The sequence below is a fragment of the Chanodichthys erythropterus genome, chromosome 12 (assembly GCF_024489055.1).
Source record: "Chanodichthys erythropterus isolate Z2021 chromosome 12, ASM2448905v1, whole genome shotgun sequence".
Taxonomy (NCBI): Eukaryota; Metazoa; Chordata; class Actinopteri; order Cypriniformes; family Xenocyprididae; genus Chanodichthys; species Chanodichthys erythropterus.
The window spans coordinates 2525662-2551892 of NC_090232.1; the positions used below are offsets into that span (position 1 = coordinate 2525662).

The following is a 26231-nucleotide window of genomic DNA, read 5'->3' on the forward strand; positions in this document are numbered from 1 at the left end:
TTTCAACAGTCAGAAGAGCATTTCACAGAATTACACGTGTGCTTTTCCTGATGAAGGAATCAGTTGTTTCTCATAAAGAGACGATGATTAAAACTCGAGCTTTAAAAACACATCATCTAAAACACTCCATAAAAAATTGAGACTTAAAACGACATTTTAAACTAACGTTCACATACACCGTACACTAAAAGCTACACTATACACAAGCACAATCTCTGAGCGCGTACTGTAACGTCACAGGACGCCTGATATGCCAAGAGATATTAATAGTCCTGGCCTGTCAGAGGAGAGGAGACGTCCACCAGCTCACGACTCTCAGGACTTCCAGCTGTACGAGTAGTCTCTCATGTGCAGCTGTCTGAGCGCACACTTTCCCAGCATGCTCGGCGCTGCCAGCTGCTGAACGGAGCTCTGCTGTAGACCACACCTGCCCAGATCCTGTACAACACACTCCTAGAGAGAAGAAACCAGAGCATGAGACCTTCTGCAGCACAATATAAGGACGTCAAGAGAAATTATAATTATAAACATTCCAGGATTTTTCTCCATATAGTGGACTTCACTGGGGTTCAACGGGGTCCGTTTTTTTCCGTTTTATTTATTTTTTGACTCCATTTTAATGGTTAAATTAAATTTTAGTAATCAAAAAGCATGCCTAATTAATTGAAATAATGAATCTTGTCCAATTTACCAACAATTTAATAAAAGTTTAACAAAAAATTACATTTTTTTAGGGCCCTATGATGAACGTTTTACTCTTTCCCCTCAAATTTTTTTTTTTACCAAATTCTGTTTTCTGGATTCAATTTTAATAATCAAAAAGCATGTCTAATTAATTCTTAAAAACAATATTAATTAATTAAAAAATATATTTTTATGAATTTTTTTCCTTCAGAAGTTCTGTTGTGTATTTACATTTTTCTGGCAATCAAATGAACGCATACCATTTAATTTATCTTTTAATCATGAAATTAAATTTTTGTGTCAAACAATGACAGAGCTTTACTGTTAAAATTAAAACATGGAAGAAACACTGAGATTATGGTTTAAAAATATTTTGAATAATTTATTGTTAAATTAATTTATCTAAATTCTACTGTACAACAGTAATATGTTTCTGTCGAGTTAAATCAAACTTTTATTTTGATGGTTTGCCTAGAGCTTTGAGTTTCTCAGTTTTTATGATGGTAGTTTTCTCAAACGAAGTGGTTAAATGCTGTTGAAGGGACTTTCAGAGCAGCTGTGGAGATGAATTCATGCGTTCATATAGTGAGGCGACAGAGGATGAAAACACCGCGAGCGTGTGTGCGCCTGCGCGATTGTGTGTGAGGCGGTGTGAGGTCAATGAAACTGCGCTTCCGCATCATTCGTCTATATTGCGATTTAAATTATGTGTATTGACCTGCTTTTAATTCATTCATCAAAACTTTGACATATTCTGTGACATTCCACGTTATATAGTAAATTCTGTTTTTATGAATGGAAATTACAGGGTGTGCAGAATTATTAGGCAAGTTGATTTTCTGATCATATTTTTTTTCCAAGCACATTTTACCAATTCCAATCCACATCAATCTTAATAGCTACTATTAATATTGTTTTTAATCATTTATAAGTGATATATAATTGTTCATGAAGGCCGGAAATGAAAAATGCCTCATATTCAGGTGTGCAGAATTATTAGGCAGGTTTTCTTTTACAGATAAAATGAGCCAAAAAAGAGATTTAACTCAGACTGAAAAGTCAAAAATTATTAAATACTCATGAGAAGGACGCAATACTAGAAATTGCAAAGTTAAAGCATGACCATTGGACAGTGAAATGCTCATTGGGTCAGCTGGGTCATACAAAAACAGCTGGAGAACAAAAGACACGTTAACTGCAAAATAATTAAGAATTAAGGTGAAGAATTAAGTGTGAAACCATCAGGAACCCTTTAGTCTCCAGCGCCACCATTTCCCAGTACTGAAACCTACCTGGAGTCTTCAGAAGTGTGAGGTGTCAGGATCTCAGAGACTTAGGTTAGGTGAAGAATCCTAAAAAATGACCTGCTCTTAATAAGAATCACAAGCTGAAGTGTTATGAAGGTGTGGGAGTTCACTTTTAGTCCATCTCTTATCCTGAAATGTCCATCTTGCAGAGATGGACTAAATGATCTTCCAAAACTTACTGCCAGATTCTGGAAGATAAATTCTTCAAACAGTGGTACAAGAGGATGTGGTGCTGGTCCTTCAGGAGTCACTCTCAAGCTGTCTGTCTATAAGGCCTATAAAAACCCAGTCTTCATGTACTTTATAACACTTCAGCTTGTGATTCTTATTAAGAGCAGGTCGCTTTTTAGGATTCTTCACCTAACCTAAGTCTCTGAGATCCTGACACCTCACACTTCTGAAGACTCCAGGTAGGTTTCAGTACTGGGAAATGGTGGCGCTGGAGACTAAAGGGTTCCTGATGGTTTCACACTTAATTCTTCACCTTAATTCTTAATTATTTTGCAGTTAACGTGTCTTTTCTTCTCCAGCTGTTTTTGTATGACCCCGCTGACCCAATGAGCATTTCACTGTCCAATGGTCATGCTTTAACTTTGCAATTTCTATTATTACATTAGTATTGCGTCCTTCTCATGAGTATTTAATAATTTTTGACTTTTCAGTCTGAGTTAAATCTCTTTTTTGGCTCATTTTATCTGTAAAAGAAAACCTGCCTAATAATTCTGCACACCTGAATATGAGGCATTTTTCATTTCCAGCCTTCATGAACAATTATATATCACTTATAAATGATTAAAAACAATATTAATAGTAGTTATTAAGATTGATGTGGATTGGAATTGGTAAAATGTGCTTGGAAAAAAAATATGATCAGAAAATCAACTTGCCTAATAATTTTGCACTCCCTGTATAGGGCCCTATATGTGTGTCTGTTTTTTCACATGCGTCCTGAACTGTGGGGCTTGGTCCGTACAGATCACGGATAAACAACAATCCGTTTAACTTACTATTAAAAAGTATATAAATGTTTTTTTTGTAGAAAATGTTTGATGGTTTCTCTAGATTAGACTCTTATTCCTCGTCTGGGATCATGTAGAGCTCTTTGAAGCTGCACTGAAACTGACATTTGGACCTTCAACCCGTTGAACCCCAGTGAAGTCCACTATATGGAGAAAAATCCTGGAATGTTTTCCTGAAAAACCTTCATTTCTTTTCGACTGAAGATAGAAAGACATGAACATCTTGGATGACACGGGGGTGAGTAAATTATCAGGATATTTTCATTCAGAAGTGAACTAATCCTTTAAATTCAATGTGTTACTTGTTGATTCTTTATGATTTATGAAATTTACAAGCAATTTCTGAGTGAAAACAGTTTCCTAAATCCCTCTCTTTTCAGTGTAAAAGTAGCAACACACCAAAAGCGGTGAAACGTACCAGTTGTGGCGGCTCAGAGCTCTGGCTGATGGGTACGTTGAGGACGGCCGTGGGCTCGTGGGTGTAGAGACCCACACTGAACTCTCCTCTCTGAGCGGGTCTCAGGAGCTGCGTCAGCGCGTGGAGCGTGTGGGGCATGATGGGACCCGTCACCTCCAGACTGCACACGTCCTGATAGCCCGTCCTCACCTGAGTCTTCACGTTCACAGTGCGGGCCTGGAAACATGATCAAAGACAGACATTAGAATAATAATACGGCATCTGTGCCCTATGATAAAAAGTAAAACACAATAAAAATAGTTTTAGTAAACATCATTTATGCAAATACATCAGTGCGAATCAATGAGGGCGACAAGCGTGAGGCCCCGTACCTTGAGCGTGTGCAGTGTGGCGCCTCTGAAGGCTGTAGGCGCCAGGAGTGTTGGAGGAAGTCCCGCCTGAGAACCGGCTCCTGCCACCAAACTCTTACAGTTAATGAGGAAGTTGAGCAGCGTGAAGGTGTTTGAACCCTCCACCAACACCACGGACTCTGGCCTGTGGTCCAAACGCACCTCTCTGTGCTCCTTACGACTGGTGCACGACTTAAGGAAGTACATCACACAAACTGAGCATCCACGGCTAATAAACTACAGTGCGTTTCACATATGAAACATGGGTAATTAATTCAGGTTTAACCAAGTTTTGACATTTTCACACGATACATTAGTGCGCATCGTTATATTACCATGTGAATATTTTAAGACTGTTTAGCGATTTGCTGTTGCTAGCTGTTAAGAACATAATTCAAAGTTCGTAACTAAAGACAGCATTGCATTGTCCTGAGCTGGTTGTTAAATTTATTTATAGAGCACTTTTAATAAAACACAATGTTTCAAAACAGCTTTACAGAAAATGATGATGTTAAATGTTTATAATATCTCAACATCTTCATGTGTTAGTCACATTTATCAGATTAGAGTAGGGCTGTCAAACAATTAATCGTATACAAAATAAAAGTTTGAGTTTGCCTAATATATGTAGGTGTACTGTAATTATGTATATATTTGAGAAATATGTTATTTATGTACAAAATATATTTATATATAATATAAATTATGTAAAAATTAAAATAAATACATATACTTGTAAATATTTCTTAAATATATACATGAATGTGTTTGTATTTATACATACATAATAATTACACACAGTACACCCACATATATTATGCAAACTCAAACTTTTATTTTGTATACGATTAATCGTTTGACAGCCTTAGATTAGAGCTGGACGATAATATATATGTAGGGCCCTATGAAATCTGCTTTCTTTTTTCCCAAATTCTGTTTTAATTTTATCCAAATTCTGTTTTTTTTCTGGAATCCAATTTTAATAGTTAAATGTAATTTTTAGTAATCAAAAAGCATGTCTAATTAATTGAAATCATGAAACTTACACAATTTAACAATTTATTAAAAGTTTAATAAAAATTATATTTTTAGGTCCCTATGAAATATATTTTTTTCCTCACATTCTCTATTTTTTTACCAAATTCTGTTTTCAGGATTCAGTTTTAATGGTTTAAATTAAATTTTAATAGTTCAAAAGCATGTCTAATTAATTGAATTCATAACAACCACCAATTTTTATAAATAAAAAAAAATAATAATAATAATTTCTACGAAATGTCCATTTTTCTGGCAATCAAATTAAGGCATAAAATTAATTTGTCTTTTAATCATATGACATTAAACTTTTTTTTGCCAAACAAAGTGCTGCACAACATCTTTACTGTTAAAATTAAAACATGGAAGAAAAATTGTGATATTCCATATTAAAATAAAGTTTTAATAATTAATTATAATAATAATTAATGTTAGTATTATTATTACATTGAGACATATCTAAATTCTATTGTACAGCAGTAATATATTTCTTTTATTTTGACGGATTGCTTTAAAGACCTTCGAGTTTCTGTTTGTTTATGATTTGATGATAGTTTTTAATGCATTAACTAACGAATTAACAATGAGAAATACATATGTTACAATATTTATTAATCTTTGTTAATGTCAGTTAATAAAAGTACAACTGTTCATTTTTAGTTCATATCAGCTCAGGTCCATTAAAACATACAACTTTTGATTTGAATGTATAAGTAAATGTTGACATTAACATGAATTTTTGAAAGATTAATAAATGCTTTAGATATATTTTTCATTGTTAGTTCATGTTAACTAATGGAAGCTTATTGTAAAGTATCATTATTTTACATTTTGTGATGATACAAGCAGTTGAGATTTACTGTATGTATGTGTATAATATATATATATATAGCTTTACACGTGTATAAACTATGTATGCCGTTAAAGTTGGACATTCCCATATAAACAAGTTTATATAAAAAGCTGTAAGGATACAGTTTGATAGAAATGGCATCTGGTTTCTTGATCTTGTCTTGGACGCCCATCTCCTTCAGCCAAGAAAATCCACATTCATCGTCATCATCCTCCTCCTCCTCGTTTTCACTGTGCTCACTTAATCTGGAAAAAGGAAAGATGACAAACACGTCGATCAATATTCAAAGCTGATGAAAGCGCATCAGTTGTCAGCAGTGACGTACTCACACTTCCTCACTGTCAGTCTGCTGGACGCTCTCACCGGCCTGAGATGAGCCGAGCTCTTTGCTTTTCCTCCGCTCCTCCAGCAGAGGGAGTGAGAACTCTATCCCTGAACACAAGAGATGACGTTTGAATCCACAGCTGTTTGCAAGTAAAGACTGATAAAATTCATAAAGAGGCTGTGCATTACAGTGGTTTCAACACAGCAATATAACACCAAAACGTGAGCATTTTTTATTTGTTGCTGTGAAAGCACAGCGACTCTCACCCTCAGCCTTCATGGCCTCTCGCAGCCCTCTAGTGGTGGGCGACAGCAGTGCAGTGATTCCTTTAGAGCCGCTCAGACCGGCCGCCCTGAACAGCACAGTGAACTGATATGAGCACAGGTAGAAATACGGACACAGTCGGGCCTTCAGCAGACTGTAGAGAGACGTCAGACTAACAGACCTGCAACACACACGACAACATATTCAGCATCTAGAGATCCGATGTTTATATTCATGCATGTGGCAGACGCTTTTGATGGCATCCCGTGAACTTCACACACACTGCCGTCTCTCACCAGTCGCTCATGAGGCTCTGCTGTACCGCTTCGTCCTGCGCCCACGGCACACACTTGCCAGAGAACTTGCGCTCCGCACCGATCCGTGGGAAGAGGGAGAGCCAGGGCAACGATGGGTGCTGCCAGTACTGAAGACACTGCTGAAATCCACAGCGCAGCTCCGCACAGCCCCGGGGATCCTGCAACACACACACAAATACAGATAAACATGTTATAGAGCAGCATGACTTAATTCTGCTGGACTGTATTAAAAATGTGCTCTTGAAAAGCTAAATAAACTATAAAGAGAATTATTATTTAAAAACTAGAAATATTAAAACCATATAAAATCATATAATGATAGAAACTATATTAAAACAAAACTACAAATTATTTAAAAGAAAAACTAATTTTATATTATTCATAAAAAGCAATAATATGATCAAATAAATTAATTGTATATTTTACATACTTTTTTATATTTATTTTAATTTTTAAAGAATATTAAGTTAAACTACTTGTACTTTATTATTATTTTAATATATATATATTAAAAAATATAATAATAATTATCTACAAGTAGTTTAAATAAATTAATATTCTTTAAAAATTAAAATAAAAACAAACTATAAAAACGATAAATATTAAAAATTATTTGACACCATACATAACTTATAACATTAATATTATAAAAACTACATTTATTAGTTTTTTCATTTAAATATAACGAAAATAAATGTTTAAATATCAAAAACAAATACTAAAACTATTTATAAATCACACATTAAAAGTATAAAAAAATTTAAATATAAAATAAATATTAAATAATATATAAAAACATGAATAATAATAATATAAATTAAAATGCTTAAATGTTAAAATGTAATGTTTGATTTAACTATTGAAAATTTAATTAAATATTACATTTAATATATGGATAAAATAAATATTTAAATATAAAAAGTAAAACTATTTAAAAATCATATATACACTTTAAACACATATACAATTTTTTTTTAAACAAAACAAATATGTGTGTGTATATATATATATATATATATATATATATAAAAACATTAATAATAAAAATAGTTTAAATTAATTGTTTTTTATTAAAAATTAATAATAAAGCATATAAAAACGATAAAATAAGCCTTTTATGACAACATTAAAACTATAAAACTGAAAATTATATATATAAAAATATCTTAACATCAGTAATAAAAAAAAACATTTAATATTTAATGTATAAATAAATACTTAAATATCAAAAAACAAATACTAAAACTACATGAAAACTATAAACACTAAAAGTAAATGAAATCACATTAAAATGATATAAAACTGTATACATATTTATATATAAATAACTAATAATAATATATTCCAATGTAAAATTCTTTATTTAATATAAAAATATAACTATAAATAGTGCACTGGAGGCTGTTGTTTAGTGTGTGATTGTGTGGCACCTGTATGTTAGCAGGTAAGCTGGAGAACTCGGCCCTGCAGTGCGAGCTCAAGCCCTGCGCCTCCTCCTGCGCCTTCACATGCTCAGCCCAGGAGAACGGCTGAGGAGACGTGAACAACACACGCGTTTTCAGGGACCAATCCGCCGGGAACTCCAGACACACTTCAGCCGTAGCCGCGGAGCAAACCGCCTCTGGGCTCTAGAGACAAACACACGTCAGGAACACAAACACACCATGACAGAGAAATCATGAGTGATGATCAGCTGACATCAGAAACCTTCAGCACTGGAGCGGATCTGTGCGGCTCAAACAGATCGTCCTCAAACAGACCGTCATCTTCAGAGAGGGAGACCGGCGTCTGCAGACACACCACGGGAAAATCAGACACACATCTGATGACATCATACATCTGCCGTTTCATCTGATTTCACAATAAGCTCCGATTTAGAAATTTGATACAGGAGAAATTAACAATTTTACTATTATGAATAATTATGAATCATGTCACAAAAACATGAGCTCAATATTTTTAAAACTATAATAAATATTTAAAAAATAAATAAATACCTATATATAAAAATATTACATATATAAAACTATATAAAACTATTTTAATAAAAAATGATAATTATCGCATTTAATTAAATATTTAGTATAAAGATATAATTTAATATAATAAAAAAAATACTAATATGTGAAAAAGTATATGAAAAAGAAGAAATAACATTGTTATTATTAATAGTTATGAATCATGGCACATCCCCAATATGATTTTGTGCGTGTATATGTATGTATATGTAATGTATATTAATTAAATATTTAATATAAAAATATAATTTAATATGATAAATAACACTAATATGTGAAAAAGTGTATGAAAAAGAAATTATGAATAACTGAGTTCAAATATAAAATTGTTATTATTAACAGTTATGAGTCATGGCATGTCCTAAACATGATTTTTGTATGTGTGTGTGTGTATATTATATATATATATATATATATATATGTATGCCAACATAATAACAATGTTATATTTTAACTGTTATTCATTATACATTATCATATTTCTTCTTTCTTTTTCATATACTTTTTCACATATTAGTATTTTTTTATCATATTAAATTATATTTTATATTAATTATTTAATTAAATGCGATATTTATAATTATTTTTTATATTTTATAAATATTTTTATTTCTATATTCTAAAATATTTTATACCATTTTTTATATAGTTTATAGTGTGATATTTATATATATATATATATATATATATATATATATATATATATATATATATATATATATATATATTTATTTATATTTATTTTTTTTTTTTGAAAACCTACATAAAAAAAAATCTCACATGTATATTCATATTCATAAAAGATAAAATATTTATCAAAAAATATAAATTATAAATATCGCATGTAATTAAATAATTAATATACAAATATAATTTAATATGATGAAAAACATAAAAACAATAAATACTAATATTCTATGAAACAAACACTGGGTTAAAATATAACATTGTTATTATTAATGTTATGAATCATGGAACGTCCCCAATATGATTATTCATATACATACATATGGGGAAAATGATGTATCATGGTATTGACATGTACAGTGAAGTGTCCTGCTGGTAAAATAATAGCCTCATGAAAATATATAGTTATAATATAATAACAGTTGTTCGTGATGTACCTTTATCTGGTGTTGTGTTCGCTGGTCGGTACTGAACAGCTCTTCTCTGAACTTCCCGTCCAGAACTGCAGCTGCCGCCTTCTTCCCGTCCAGAGCGCCGTCACAGCCGTCGGTGTGTAATAAAGCTCGTTTCTTGGGACTGTTGTACGTGTTCTCGATGTTCGCGAAAGGATTTCTGCGCTTCACGCCGCCGCTCGTGCGGCCCGGTGCATTCAACAGCGGCCCCGGAGAGAACGGCCGGACTCCGTCCACCGACACCACCGGACTCGACGTCCTCCTGTTGGGCCCTTCACTCCGCGCGCGCTTCCGTCTCATCCGAAGAACATCAGACGGTTTTTTAAAGCTGGGAGAGTAACAGCCCAACTCCGCCATCGCGATCGGTTCTGTCGGTTATTGTGTGTGTGAAGCGGGAACTGCGGCGGATCTTCTGACGAGTGTTTTGTTCGCTCAAAATTTCGCGCGTAACGGCATTGCGTCAGCACGTTGCGTGATGACGCAAATGAGCGTATTGGCGTACTAGCGAAACACCCGACAAATGTAAAGTCTTAAATGAAATGAAAAAATGCCATTTAAAATAGATATTAAAATATATTTAGAGACAATATCCAAAAGCAAAAATTTGAAAGCAATACAAACTATACAGTTGTTTAATAGATAATTTTTTTTCATGTAAAAGGCTTCTTTTTTTTTTTTTTTTTCCTCTTTTGTTTTCTATTTTCTGTTTTTTATATTACCCCTGACATGTATGGTTATATGTACTCTTGTTTGTTAACTATATCTTGTTCTTGTTAATATTCAATAATAATTAAAAAAAAAACTAAACAAAAACAAATGTAAAGTCTCTACTGTTTCAAGAAAAAAAAAAAAAAATAATAAAGAACGTAAAATATTTATGGACTGTCTAACAAATATGTCTATATGAATCTATATAAATCTATATAATATGTCTATATAAATCTATATAAATAGTCTATATGAATCTATTTAGTTCAATTGTCCAGATACATTTATTATGGCAGTAAAACGACTGCTGTTTCATGTTTGTTTCTTATATTAATGGTTAGTATATATATATATATATATATATATACTATATATAACATTTATATAGTTTACAATTAGTTTTGCTCGTACTTCATCCAAAAATAGGCCTATCTAACGATCTAAAATAATTTAGCTGATATTTCCGGTCTAATTTATTCACTTCTATAACCATACGATGCTAAACTTCCTCTGTCACTCATCAGTATGTCAGCCTGCAGATTAATGGTTGAATGTCACGATTAATTGCTCGTTATTCATCATTTGCATTTGTGATTAATCACGCAGTGAAATGACAGGAGCTGAATATTGTGGTATGGATGAGTTGTCAGGGATGATGGCACTTCATATCGATCCTGGAGCTGCTCAGGAACGATGACACGCGTGATGAATGGCCTGAGGGTGACCTCTGACCCCGAGGAAATTTTGGGCATTTTTATAATAATATAGAGGCTGGACTTGTATTATTAAAGAATATATTTACATGAAAACACAAAATCAGCTTTGCAAAAAGATAAAATGTTCTCTATTTGTCTCAATATGATCTCAAATATCTCCCATTAAATGATCTGAGCTCATTCATATTCATTTCATTGTCACTTGATGATGACTACTGACATGTTATTCTTCAACTTTTTCTTAAAATATAATAAAATGCATGTTTTAAAACAATTGAATTAAATTTGTACATGTCAAATAAAATCGATATTCGCATTATAACTACTGTGTTTGTGTTAAATATGTTATATTGTTGTTTAACATGATTTTGTTACACGTTTCAATTAAACATGTATTTTAAAACAAAAATACAATAATTGTTTCCATCGTGCAGAACACAGATATGTATTTTATGATTTATATTTGTATTTAAAGTTTATTTCAACTGTTTCAAATAAAGACTGATCATTTTGTAAGAGGTTCAAGCCATACATATATTCTTTTCTTTTCATTTCATTACAAAAACATGGTCATTCTTCATTTCTTTCTGCTTTTTTATGTGAGCTCACTGTTTCCCAAAAGTTACTTTCTGATATTATTTTTTATTAAGTGTCTGACAACTGAACCAGTATTTATTTATTAAAAATTCAATAATTTTTTATCAAAAAAGCAGAAATGTATATTTTATATTAAGATTATTTAAATATGTAATTATCGTCAAATAGCAGAAATAAAACAAGTAATCATCAGAGTAGCTACAATAAATGCACTATGAATATTTTATTAATTATTTTAATATCTGATATTATTTTTAAGTGTCTGATAACTGAACCAATATTTATTTAATTAAATATTCAATTATATTTATCAAAAAAGCAGAAATTTATATTTTATTTTAAAATATTTAATTATCGTCAAAAAGCAGAAATAAAACAAGTAATCATTAGACTAGCTACAATAAATGCACTATGAATATTTTATTAATTATTTTAATATCTGATATTATTTTTAAGTGTCTGATAACTGAACCAATATTTATTTGATTAAAAAATTCAATTATTTTTATCAAAAAAGCATAAATTCATATTTTATTTTAATTATTTAAATATTTAATTATTGTCAATTAGCAGAAATAAAACAAGTAATCATTAGAGTAGCTACAAAAAATGCACTATGAATATTTTATTAATTATTTTAATATCTGATATTATTTTTAAGTGTCTGATAACTGAACCAATATTTATTTAATTAAATATTCAATTGTTTTTACCAAAAAAGCAGAAAGTTATATTTTATTTTGATTATTTAAATATGTAATTATCGTCAAAAAGTAGAAATAAAACAAGTAATCAGTAGCTACAATACAAAAAATGCACTATAAATATTTTATTAATTATTTTAATTGATATATACCATTACAGTTATGCAATTGTTTTGCATATTTATGCTGAATGGAATATTAAGTGCTTCCTTAATTTACTAGAATACTAAGGAATGCTTAATTTAAAGTTGTTTTGCACTCTAAATGGCTGCAAACATATTTTCTTTTTGTTTGGTGGACTTTCCTTCCAAAAGAATCAAGTCGCATCAGACAGGCTCCAATTACTAGAAATACTAGAAATAGCCTCATTTTTCACCACATTCAGCCAAGTATTTCTCTCACACGCTAGACACGCCGGCGGTGTGTGTTTGTGTGTGGTGCTGACATGCTGCTCTCACACCCTGAGCTCTTTTTATAAAGGCGATTTGATTTTATAGGCCTTGGCTCGACTCCTAGACCACAATTATAGCCGAGGCTCGTCCGGCAGTGTCCGACAGGCCTGCCTTTATTTAGCTTCTCCGTCTCCTGCGCTTCTGTCTGTGTGTGTTTGCTTGTGGGTAATTCTGGGCTGTAACAGGGAAGTACAAATAGAGGGGAAGGAACACTGTAAAAAATAGAGAGAGAGAGCCGTTTATCTGTGTAGTATCTGCAGGTCGGGACTCGTCCGCTGCTCTGTGTAAATTCTTCATGAGTCGAGAATAGAGTTTAGATGCATGAGACGAGAGACAGGCGGTGATAAACGCTGAAGTTCCTGTCATATCAGCATAAGATGACATGAGTTATGTCCTAAATGACGCACTATACACTATGTATATATATGCACTTCTATGAAGGTTATTTTGTCATTCAACATTCAACACAAGTCTGATAGCCCCGCCCCCTTCGCTACATTATTAATGGTACGTTTACACTACACAACATACTAAAAACTTTTTTTTTCATTTGTAGTTTGTTCAGATTCCCCGTTTACACGGATCCGCAAAAATGACTAATGCTGTATTTTGCATCACTACTGTAAAAAATCAGAAGTTGAGAAAACGTAAAAGTTTAAGGCAACACACTTCAGCAGATTTTTGAGTTTTCTCAACTTTTTTTTTTTAGATTTTTGAGTTTTCTCAACTTGTTTTTTTAGATTTTTGAGTTTTCTCAACTTGTTTTTTTAGATTTTTGAGTTTTCTCAACTTTTTTTTATATTTTTAAGTTTTCTCAACTTGTTTTTTTAGATTTTTGAGTTTACCCAACTTGTTTTTTTAGATTTTTGAGTTTTCTCAACTTGTTTTTTTATATTTTTGAGTTTACTCAACTTGTTTTTTAGATTTTTAAGTTTTCTAAACTTGTTTTTTTAGATTTTTTAGTTTACCTAACTTGTTTTTTTTAGATTTTTGAGTTTTCTCACCTTTTTTTTTTAGATTTTTGAGTTTTCTCAACTTGTTTTTTTAGATTTTTAAGTTTTCTAAACTTGTTTTTTGTTTTTTTGTTTTTTAGATTTTTGAGTTTACCCAACTTGTTTTTTAGATTTTTGAGTTTTCTCAACTTGTTTTTTTTTTAGATTTTTGAGTTTACTCAACTTGTTTTTTGTTTTTTTGTTTTTTAGATTTTTTTTGTTTTCCCAACTTGTTTTTTAGATTTTTGAGTTTTCTCAACTTGTTTTTTTTTTTTTAGATTTTTGAGTTTACTCAACTTGTTTTTTTTTTTTTTTTTTAGTTTTTTTTTGTTTTCCCAACTTGTTTTTTAGATTTTTGAGTTTTCTCAACTTGTTTTTTTTTTTTAGATTTTTGAGTTTTCTCAACTTGTTTTTTTTAGATTTTTGAGTTTTATCAACTTTTTGTTGTATAAACTGAATACAACAAGTTGAGAAAACTCAAAAATCTGCTGAAGTTTGCTGCCTTAAACTCCTAAGTTGCTTTCTCAACTTTTGATTTTTTACAGTGTAGTGATGGACGATTTTGAAACACTGGTTCATGAAGCTTCGAATCTTTTGTTTCGCATCATTGGTTCGGAGCGTGTTTCAAACTGCCGAAGTCACGTGATTTCAGTAAACGAGGCTTCGTTACGTCAAAACTGTTTCGAAACGTTTTAAAATTTCAATGGTTCACCAATGGGGGCGATCTTTGTTAACCCATGAATCATGCAGATTCACTGAGATCACCCCCCCCCCCCCCCCCCCCACAAGTGTCTGTCTATTACCTCAGTATTTAAGAGTTAGTTCACCCAAAAATGAAAATACTGTCATTAATTACTCACACTCATGCCCTTCCACACCCATAAGACCTTCGACCATCTTCAGAATTAAGATATTTTTGTTGAAATCCGATGGCTCAGTGAGGCCTCCATAGGGAGCAATGACATTTCCTCTCTCAAGATCCATTAATGTACTAAAAACATATTTAAATCAGTTCATGTGAGTACAGTGGTTCAATATTAATATTATAAAGCAATGAGAATATTTTTGGTGCGCCAAAAAAAACAAAATAATGACTTATTTAGTGATGGTCGATTTCAAAACACTCATGAAGCATCGGAGCATAAATGAATCAGCGTATCGAATCATGATTCGGACCGCGTGTCAAACCGCCAAACTGCTGAAATCACGTGACTTTTGTGCTCCGAACCGCTGATTCGATACACTGATTCATTTATGATCCGATGCTTCCTGAAGCAGTGTTTTGAAATCGTCCATCACTAAATAAGAGGAAATGTCATTGCTGACTATGGAGGCCTCACTGAGCCATCGGATTTCATCAAAAATATCTTAATTTGTGTTCTGAAGATGAACGAAGGTGGAACAACATGAGGGTGAGTAATAAATGACAGAATTCTCATTTTTGGGTGAACTAACCCTTTAAGTGTCTAAAAGTGTCTATTACCTGATCTCTGATGAGTTTTACACATTTGTAGACGTCTTAATAAGGTATTTGTATAATTAAAAAGGAATAAAAATAGTCTCTGTTTAGCTGACCCATCCATAGAATAAACAAAACAAGCCCAGAAAATTGATAAAAGAATACATATTATACAGACACTTAATATTTATGATTAGTTAATTGCATTTGATAGATTATATGTTCAATAAAAATGTTTGCAATGGATTTGTAAAAGCTGTTTTATGCATGTTTGGCATGAGTTTTTGTTGCATTTACACTGTTTTGACCAGCAGGGGTCACCAGTGTGTGGTGTTTCGAACGCTTCGAAACAATTAATCATTTTGCAAAGTAATTGATTCAAAGCTTTGAAAAGCTTAGTTTCTCCCATCACTATGCATGGCAAGCAGGGTTGCCAGGTTTTAACATCAAAATCAAAATTAGCCCAATCGCGTACCCCCGGTAAAAATCGTGTTCCGGGGATTTGGTGGGGTTCCCCTGGTAAAATTCGCATTCCAGGGGCTAAATATCATTTTATTTTGGATCACTTCAACCCGCGGACATGAAAAACAACCTGCGGAAACAGTGTGGGAAAACTGAGGACTACATCATACGTGCCTGCGCACATATGCATTCTTTTATTTTTATTTACGCATTCTTTTACTGCCCTCCACAGGTCAAAGTTTGAACTAATTGTTATATACTTGCACTAGCATATTGTATATGACAATTTAGTTCAAACTTTGACCTGTGGAGGGCAGTAATACACTTAGCAGTGTCTACACTGCTGGAATTCTAATAGAGAAGAAGAAGCGAGCTAGTTCAAGATGAGTATTTATGGTTAAAACGTATATAATTTTTAAATTTCTTTTAGAAAATGAGCGATGGTTTCTCTAGGTAAGACCCTTATTCCTCATCTGGGATAGTGTAGAATGCTTTGAAGCTGCAGAGAGAAGGACATGGACATCTTGGATGACATGGGGGTGAGTAAATTATCAGGAAATTTTAATTTGAAAGCGAACTAATCCTTTAAAGGCACAATATGTATTTTTTCACCACTAGAGGTCGCCTATTCAAAACAAAGGCATAGCTTGATGACGCTGCGATTGAGCGTGGACTTATAGGAGATGTCGTCTTCACCTCAGAGCCAGGGGAAAAGAATCTGACGGGACTCGAGCAGAAATCATAATCATGGATGAGATTTTTAACATTACTGTAGTATGAAGCAGGGTGTTGGAGCTGAACGAGGCCGCTGGAGCGATTGCTAATGAGAGACGAGTGCAAAACACATCCCGCGAGAAGCGGGACTTTTATTATGCCGCAGTTGCTGCTTCCTCTTCTTAAAGTCAAGTGTATGAGGTAACGCAGCGCTGTTTATCATATTAGATACATTTGAGTTGTTGAAAATGATGTTAAGACATTACTCTGTGTGTTCGCTCGGCGGCTTCTACGAGACACTTGCTGCACATTGTAGTAAAATAGATCGATTTTAGAATATCATATTAATATAATCAAGAAAACGAGATTCAAACAATAAGACTAAACGTGTTGAGCTATATAACAGTGATTAGTTTTCTGCCTATAAATGTATCCAAACAGCTGTTCCTTTGTCTAATCATTTTTGGATATTTTAATCCAACATGAGCATTTGCATGGGCAAAATCACCTTTACAAAAAAGAAATGAAAAAAGTGTCTCTATAAGATAAAAAAAAAATTGCTATGTTATTTCTACATTTTTTGAATTGGGTACCATACCATGGACAATTTCATTGTATGTATGCATGTAATGTCTATGCTATATGAATCAAGGTATCATGATAGTGATTTGAAGCGATTCACACACTGAACAAACCACTTAATAAAGACACCACTCACTGTAGAGAAATAAGCAGTTTCTTCACAACAAAGTGTTATATTCTCCAAAGAAATGTTGAAAAGGGACAACATAGGAAAAAAATAAGCTGCATTCCAGAAGGTTTTGCTTGTTTCACAATTGTGGAAGTTGAGAACCGTGTCGTGTGTCAAACCTCTGAAGTAATTTACAATCTATTTACACAAAAAAAAAATCAGGTTCGTGATTCTTCCATCTTCCATCCAGCCAACCATTACACGAGAGCATCAATCGGAAAGGTTGAAATTGCAGAAACCGTGTAAATCTTGCGGAGAGAACGACCGTGAAAGGCAGTGACCGGGCGAAGTCTCGTAAACCTGGAAATGTAAAGAGTCAAAAGTCTGTTTAAACTCTCAAGAGCGTGTCGCCGCTGGCAGAGGCGTGTTTTGTTCCTCCTCGGCTGCAGTGAGGGACGACAATGAGGCGGGAAACTTTCTGGGCATCAATTCAGCTGGTTAATTGACTAATCCATCCAGTTGTGAACGGATCACACTGCAGATCAACCGAGACCCGAAACAGACTCTACGCAAGTTCATGAATGCTACACAAGATCAACTCCATGCATCATTTTATTCGCAAATGTGTCAGAATGCAGTGGATGAAAATGGATGTTAGCGTAAATCGTCTTCTTCTATGATGAGTTTTCTCAGTTACGGTGGAGTTTAAAGAAAACTGAGCTATTTAAAGTTATTTTGCATGTTTATATCAGCTACCTGAATGGAATATTAAATAGAGATCAACTGATATAGTTTTATTTGATATCTAATGTCTGAAACAATATCTGTATTAATTAGATATTTAAGTAGCCTATTATTGTCAAAAAGTAGAATTAAAACAACCACTAGGCTACAAAATGCATTATTTTATTAAATATTTTAATTGATGTTGGTGCCGATAGCCTTGTGGGCAGCATGACGGCATTGGCTTCAGGTGACCCGAGTTACCTGAATGGAATATTAAATAAAGATCAACTAATATAGTTTTATTTTATATCTAGTTTCTGAAACAATATTTGAATTATTTCGATATTTAAGTATTATTTTCAAAAAGCAGAAATAAAACAATAAGTAACCACTAGGATACAAAATGCATTATTTTTAATTATATTTAATTTACGTTGGTGCCGATAGCCTTGTGGGCAGCATGACGGCATTGGCTTCGGGTGACCCGAGTTACCTGAATGGAATATTAAATAGAGATCAACTGATATAGTTTTATTTGATATCTAGTGTCTGAACCAATATTTGAATTATTTCGATATTTAAGTATTATTATTATTTTTAATTATATTTAATTTACGTTGGTGCCGATAGCCTTGTGGGCAGCACGCCGACATGTAATGCTGTTGTGCTTCAGGCGACCAGAGTTTGAGTCCCGGCTCGCGGACCTTTCCTGATCCCATCTCGCTTCCTGTCCATGATACTATCATATCATAATAAAGGCATAAATCGGCCCCCCAAAAAATCATATAGTATTATGTTCATGCAAAGTTATTTTGCATGTTTATATCAACTACCTGAATGGAATATTAAATAGAGATCAACTGATATAGTTTTATTTGATATCTAGTGTCTGAACCAATATTTGAATTATTTCAAATATTATTTAAGTATTATTGTCAAACAGCAGAAATAAAACAATAAGTAACCACTAATAAACCACTTTTATTATATATTTTAATTTACGTCTGTGCTGACATGTAAAGCTTGTGCTTCGGGCGACCCAAGTTCGGGCCTTTCCCGATCCCGTCCCCCTCTTTTGCATCCTGTCCACTCTATACTGTCCTATTATAATAAAGGGGGAAAAAAAGCAATATATTATTATGTTTGTGCAAATTTATTTTGCACGTTTATATCAGCTACTCGAATTGAATACTGAGTAGAGATAAACTGATACTATTTTTATTAAGTGCCTGTTACCTGAACCAATATTTATAAAAATATTTAATTATTTAAAAAAGCAAAACAATAAGTAGTCATTGCAGTACAATAAAAATATTTTTGATTGTTTTAATTTATGGCATATACAATTATATTTATGCAAAGTAGTTTTGCGATCGAGATGGTTTTTTTGTTTGGTGGACTGTTATTCGTTAGCGATGTGCATTTAAATACTTGCGTAGAGTGTGTTTCTGGCCTTAGACATGCTGAGGTTTTGTTTGACATAAAACACAGAGGCACTGATAAAAGTACAGTGATGATGAGACGAACAACAGTAATAATAATAACAACAACAACAATAATTTTAATAATAATAATAATAATAATAATAATATTACAAACTATCCACTTTAAAAAAAGCAAGCGAGTCTCATGCTGTGCTGTGAAAAAGTCCGTCCTTTGAGTCAATTGCTTCAATCAGAAACCGCCTCATTCAGCTGCCTGCGTCCTATTGGTCAAGCCGACTGTCCGTCGACCTGTTCAAACGTCAATACGGCCTCCAGACGGCTTCGACCGACATGTTAGTCGGCGAACTGCTGTGGCTTCCTTCGGCCTCCACCACGACGTCGCTCTGATTGGGCAGAGAGGGGTGCAGGAGGGCGGAGCCTGTGGAGGCGTTGGTGCAGGGCGGTAAGATGCGCGGCGGCGAGCGCTCGCCTCCTCCTCCGCCCGGCATCATGGAGAACTGGTAGGATCCGGCGGCGCTGCTGTAGTAGAGGTGATACGGGGACGAGCCGGCCTGGAAGGGTCCGGCCTGAGCCTGCGAGGAGCCTGCGGGGTACGCCGGCGGTAAGTATGTGTGGTAGCGGCCAGCAGGGCTCGTCATGGCCGACATGCCGATGCCGATGGCGTTGGTGACGGGGGTGGGTGTGTACGTAAACGCCCCGGTGGGGTACGGCACGCGCGGATCCGAGAAACGGCCGTCCGGTAGGGAGGGGAGCGAGGGGAAGGAACGCTCCAGGCCGACGCGAGGGTCAGTGAACGCCGTCAGATCTGGACCTGCAGGAAAACAAAAGATGTTCTTAGATTGATGCTGGGGTCTTAGGAGAAACATCTCCAAAAGTTCTAAAATATATTCTTATGTATTCTAATCGCTGTCTTGGAGAAACGACTGAAATCTCATGTGTGATACTTTCATTATTCAAGAGTTTGAGCCACTAAATCTGTTGTTGAAAACAAAAATACACTGTAAAAAAGAATTGTTGGTTTGACATGAAAAAGTAAGTTACCTGGTTGCCTTAAAATTAATACAACTGAGTTAATACAATGAAGGCGATTGGTTTAATCAACAGAAACTCAAAATATTATGTTATCTGAACCACATTAATTACTGAAGTTGATTGACAGAAGAAAAAATGTTATCACAAATCATGAAAATATATATATTTTTTAGCGTACTATCAATAACTAAAAATAAGGACTTTTTTGTTAATCGAAATAAAGCAATACATATATATATATATATATGGGCTAGGTGATATATATCGCATGCGATTGTCACGCGCATTTCATCAGTAAAGCCGGTTCCCTACGCAATATCATGTTCATTATCGAAGGCGATTCATCTGCGATAATGAACCCGATATTGCGTAGCTTGTCAGTGATCTACGGTTCTGTCTATTAAATGGCGCTCCATTTGAAAGTAGGTGATGGCGATTTCGTGGTAATCAGGGAACTGGCTTTACTGACGAAATGTGCGTGACAATCGCATGCGATATATCGCCCAGCCCTTATATATATATATATACAGTCCAAAAGTTTGGAACCACTAAGATTTTTAATGTTTTTAAAAGAAGTTTCGTCTGCTCACCAAGGCTACATTTATTTAATTAAAAATACAGTAAAAAACAGTAATATTGTGAAATATTATTACAATTTAAAATAACTGTTTTCTATTTGAATATATTTCACAAAGTAATTTATTCCTGTGATCAAAGCTGAATTTTCAGCATCATTACTCCAGTCTTCAGTGTCACATGATCCTTCACAAATCATTCTAATATGCTGATCTGCTGCTCAAGAAACATTTAATGTGTACAATTGTACAAAATATTTGTGTACAATATTTTTTTTTCAGGATTATTTGATGAATAGAAAGTTCAAAAGAACAGTGTTTATCTGAAATCTAATCTTTTGTAACATTATAAATGTCTTTACTGCCACTTTTGATTGATTTAATGCATCCTTGCTGAATAAAAGTATTCATTTCTTTAATTTCTTTTCAAAAAAATAAAAATAAAAATTCTTACTGACCCCAAACTTTTGAACGGTAGTGTATAATGCTACAGAAGCTTTGTATTTCAGATAAATGCTGTTCTTTTGAACTTTCTATTCATCAAGGAATCCTGAAAAAAAAAGTACACAACTGTTTTCAACATTGATAATAATCATAAATGTTTCTTGAGCAGCAGATCAGCATATTAGAATGATTTCTGAAGGATCATGTGACACTGAAGACTGGAGTAATGATGCTGAAAATTCAGCTTTGCATCACTGGAATAAATTACTTTGTCAAATATATTCAAATAGTACACAGTTATTTTAAATTGTAATAATATTTCACAATATTACTGTTTTTACTGTATTTTTAATTAAATAAATGTAGCCTTGGTGAGCAGACGAAACTTCTTTTAAAAACATTAAAAATCTTAGTGGTTCCAAACTTTTGGACTGCACTGTATATATATATATTACGGCTGACAAGCGATTAAATTTTTTAATCTATCTAAATAATTAATACTATTATTCGCAAATTAATCACACATTAAAATTACCCCCAAAAGATAAAGTCATTATTGTGTTAAATGAGTAAAGCATTAAATAAACATTACAAAAAGTAGCTTTAGAAAGAAATATTTTATTTGATTCAACATAGCATTTATTACACAAACTTTTAGGCTTCAGTGGCCATGTTTTTTTTTTGTTTTTTTCAGAAGCAGCATCTGAATTAGTATTTATATATATTTACAGAGCAAAACAGTTTGGTTACCAACATTCTTCAAAATATATTTTATTTTACGAAAAGTACAGAAAGTCATACAGGTTTGCAACAACATGAAGGTGAGAAAATGTAAATAAACAGAATTTTCATTTTTGGGCAAACTATTCCCAAAATATGAAATCTATTTTTGTAATGAAATGATACTCTAAATAAAAAACTAAAACTGCCAGTAGGTGGCGGTAAATGTCTAAATTAATAGATTTGCTTTGTTCAAACGGCTGATTCATTACGAATGAATCATTGGTTCACCTGATTGATTCACTCAAAACACAGATTCAAATTAAATAAATGGAACTTAAATTGGTGATATTTAAAAAAAAATAAAAAATACTATGAGTTAAACTAAATATATGATGAAAATATAATAAAAAGCTAATTAAAAATATACAAATAATACTAAAATAACACTGGTGAAATTGTATTTAGTATTTAATAAACCCCTTTTAAAAAGTACCATGGTATTATCATGTTTTTTAGACATGCGGCATGGTAAAACTCACAGTGTATAGCGTTGCGGCTGGGCGAGATGGGTGTCGTCGGGTGGACCGTCGGGGTGGAGATGGGGCCCAGGTAAGGGTACGACTGCTCATACGACCAGGACGGAGACGTCTGCATCTGCCTCGAATCTGAAACCAAACATTCATATTCAATAAATGATGTTATGACTGCTCCATTTCGCTACCAAATCCAAGAAACACACTCACAAAAATAGAGAAATATTATTAATAGCTACTAAGAAGAACACAGACATAAACACACACAACCAAACCGTGATATTTGCAGGATTCGTTGAACAAATTTAAAATGGAAATCTTTTATAACATAATAAATGTCTTTACTGTCACCTTTGATCAATTTAATGTGTCCTTGCTGAATAAAAATATTAATTTCTTAAAAAAAAAAAAAAAAACAGTAGTTTATGTACCAGTGAAAATCAGCCTCCTGCATTCAAGACAAACACGAGGACACTGAATAATGGAGTGAGAGGAGCAGGAGGCGGAGAAGACATTCTCTCAGTATGAGTCTGTCTCTCTCTCTCTCTCTCCCCGTGGTCTAATAAACGCTCGCTGATAGCCTGCAGACTTCCAGACAGGAGGGGAGGGAGAGCCATCAGAGAGGAAGCAAATTATGCACAGCGGCCAAAGAGTGCGCGGCCCGTTTCAAGTGCAGCCAGAGCGCGGCCCGCTGCCAGGCCCCCCAGAAGCCCCCTCTTTTCCTGCCTCCCTCCCCAGGCTCAGGGCTTGTGATCTGGAGCAGGAGTCACACATGGCTGGGTGGGTGGCTGGAGGCGGATTCGGGCATCCGGTGCGAGCGGGACTCAATCATTTTTTACTGGGCTCACACACACACACACACACACACAGGTTTGTTTTGCTATCTTAGTGAGGACTCTCCATAGGCGTAATGATTTTTATACTGTACAAACTGTACATTCTCTCCCCTACACCTAAACCTACCCATCACAGGAAACTGTCTGCATTTTTACTTTTTTAGTAAAACATTGTTTAGTATGTTTTTAAAGCTATTTTAAATATGAGGACTCATGAAATGTCCCCATATTTCATGTTTACGTCGCAATACCAGTCATTATACAAATTTGTGTCCTCAAATCACAAAAATGCACACACAAACATGTTGGGTTTTCATGTTTTATGGGGACTTTCCATAGACATAACGATTTTAAAACTGCAAAAACTGTATTTTCTATCCTCTACTCCTAAACCTACCCATCACAGAACACTTTTTTGCATCAAAAAACATCATTTATTATCATTTATAAATTGTTTTCATTATGAAAACCAAAAAATGTCATGATATTGCCATCTTTGTGGGGCATTTTGTTCTCATAACATAGGGGACACACGCACACACACGCACACACACAGACACAAACACACACACACACACACACACACACTCACAGACATGCACGCACACAGAGACACTCATACACAGACACACACTCACTCACTCACTCACATACACACTCTCACACACACACACAGACACACACACAAAGTCTCACAGACACACACACACACACACACACACACACACACACACACAGACACACAAAAATGTTCAAGTATTAAAGTATTACAATTACTAAAATTACAACTGAAATAAAAATAAAGCTAAACAGACATTAAAAATACTGATTTTTTATTTTTTTTTAGAATTACTAAAACAAACAAAAATTAAAATAAAAACTGAAAATATAAACATACTTTAATAGTACATAAATAATACTAAAATAATGAAAAAAGAAAATTCTCATATTGTTCACTCCAAAATAGGACCAAAAAAAAAAAAAAAAACCCATAAAGGATCATAAAAACAGTCCGTATGAATCTATATATAGTATATTCCAGTCATATAATAGGTGTGTGTGATGAACATACATAAGCTCTCAAACTTCATTCTGTTCTCTGATGCATCATGATTATTAAATTGATTATTTAAATGCGATCGGAGCAGCTGAGATATTCTGCTAAACTCCTTCTGTCATCCATGGAAAAATAAATCTCATACAGGTTGGGTAAGTAAATAATGACAGAACATTAATTTCCCAGCAGTTGATGTGGGAAAGTGTTCCTGTAGTATGGAAACACGTCTTTCAACAGTGATTCTGAAATTGTTTTCTTGAGAAGAAAATTCTCTGAGGTTCAATTCACCGCAGTGATCAAAGTTGTAAACGTCTTTAACAAAGTCTCAGTTATCAGACTGATTCCAGCTTCCAAAATCCCTTCCAGCAAGTTCCATTTGTTCCAATTCATGTACTTTGAGAAAACTACTGGGAGAAATCAAAGGACATTTGATACGTTTGGCTGTGAGTAATTTAACGTTACAGTGTTTTAGTGATGTTTGAGACCTCAGGAGCACACGTTACGCTACAAATAGATTTCTGGCCAAACTTCCCTAATCTGAGCACAAGTTAGTCCGACCCGCAAACAAATGCAAATTAAAAATACACAAGCTTCCTCAAATCTGCACGCGCCAGAGCTCGTCCGAACACACAAACAAACATGGACGCGTCAGGCCCGTGCAACCACCTGCTTCTTATTTTCACGGGTATGAAAAGAGAAGTAGCAAAGAACGAGAGAGAAAGAGAGCTCTTGAATGACTTAATAACGGTTTCCGCTGGCCGTAATCCCGCTGCTATTTCTGGCCGGCGGATCAGAGGGAAGCACGCGGCAGGAAACATTCTGTCCCGCGCTACAGTCCGGCCCGGTTCAGTCCTTTCATCACTCCATCATCTAGCTCAATGCAACGGGAACATTTTATTGGTCAGGGTTTGCTCTTCCATAGCTCAGTTTCTCTGAAAATTCCTTTGCTGAAATTAAAACGGTTTCAAATGAGTCAGCTTTCATCCAGTAAGCTGGACGTCTGATGACAACTGTGAGAGTTCATATGGAAATATCTTGTAAATGTATGAAAGCTTGTTTCTGCCAATAAATACAAAAATTAAAAAGGTAATTGCGACTTTTTATCTCACAATTCTGACTTTTTATCTTGCAATTGCGAATTATAAAGTCAGAATTGTGAGTTATAAAGTCAGAATTGAGTGATATAAAGTCAGAACTGCGAGTTATAAAGTCAGAATTTCGAGTCAAAGTCAGAATTACGTGATATAAAGTCAGAATTACGAGTTGTAAAGTCAGAATTGCGAGTGATAAAGTCAGAATTATGAGTTATAAAGTCAGAATTTCGAGTCAAAGTCAGAATTGCGTGATATAAAGTCAGAATTACGAGTTGTAAAGTCAGAATTGCGAGTGATAAAGTCAGAATTACGAGTAATAAAGTCGGAATTTCGAGTCAAATTCACAATTGCGAGATATAAAGTCAGAATTACGAGTTATAAAGTCGGAATTTCGAGTCAAAGTCAGAATTGCGAGTTATAAAGTCAAAATTATGAGTTATAAAGTCAGAATTTTGAGTCAAAGTCAGAACTGCGAGGTATAAAGTCAGAATTACGAGTTATAA

At 33.9% G+C, this 26231-nt stretch overlaps 2 protein-coding genes across 7 annotated transcripts in view; both read right to left on the minus strand.

The window, feature by feature from the left end:
- Window positions 1-10193, minus strand: part of LOC137032683 (protein downstream neighbor of son homolog) — a 10382-nt gene extending 189 nt beyond the window's left edge. Inside the window, exons 1-10 of one of the 2 annotated variants that reach the window (XM_067404562.1) lie at window positions 9754-10193; window positions 8319-8399; window positions 8042-8239; window positions 6591-6769; window positions 6297-6475; window positions 6035-6137; window positions 5828-5950; window positions 3800-3998; window positions 3429-3644; window positions 1-453 (exon numbers count right to left, since the gene is read on the minus strand). The exon at window positions 1-453 is cut by the window's left edge and continues 189 nt beyond it. In XM_067404562.1, the coding sequence (XP_067260663.1) occupies window positions 316-453; window positions 3429-3644; window positions 3800-3998; window positions 5828-5950; window positions 6035-6137; window positions 6297-6475; window positions 6591-6769; window positions 8042-8239; window positions 8319-8399; window positions 9754-10125 (1788 nt within the window). In that variant the 5' untranslated portion in view covers window positions 10126-10193 and the 3' untranslated portion in view covers window positions 1-315. Of the gene's footprint in view, window positions 454-3428; window positions 3645-3799; window positions 3999-5827; window positions 5951-6034; window positions 6138-6296; window positions 6476-6590; window positions 6770-8041; window positions 8240-8309; window positions 8400-9753 lie in introns of both variants that reach the window. The other variant, XM_067404561.1, reaches the window with a different exon arrangement.
- Window positions 10194-17116: 6923 nt separating this feature from the next.
- The window catches only part of runx1 (RUNX family transcription factor 1), a 66560-nt gene continuing 57445 nt past the window's right edge, over window positions 17117-26231 (minus strand). For all 5 annotated transcript variants that reach the window (XM_067402935.1, XM_067402932.1, XM_067402934.1 and 2 more), the window contains 2 exons: window positions 22748-22873; window positions 17117-20245 (listed from right to left, as the gene is read on the minus strand). In XM_067402935.1, coding sequence (XP_067259036.1) covers window positions 19734-20245; window positions 22748-22873 — 638 coding nt within the window. In that variant the 3' untranslated portion in view covers window positions 17117-19733. The remainder of the gene's footprint in view (window positions 20246-22747; window positions 22874-26231) is intronic.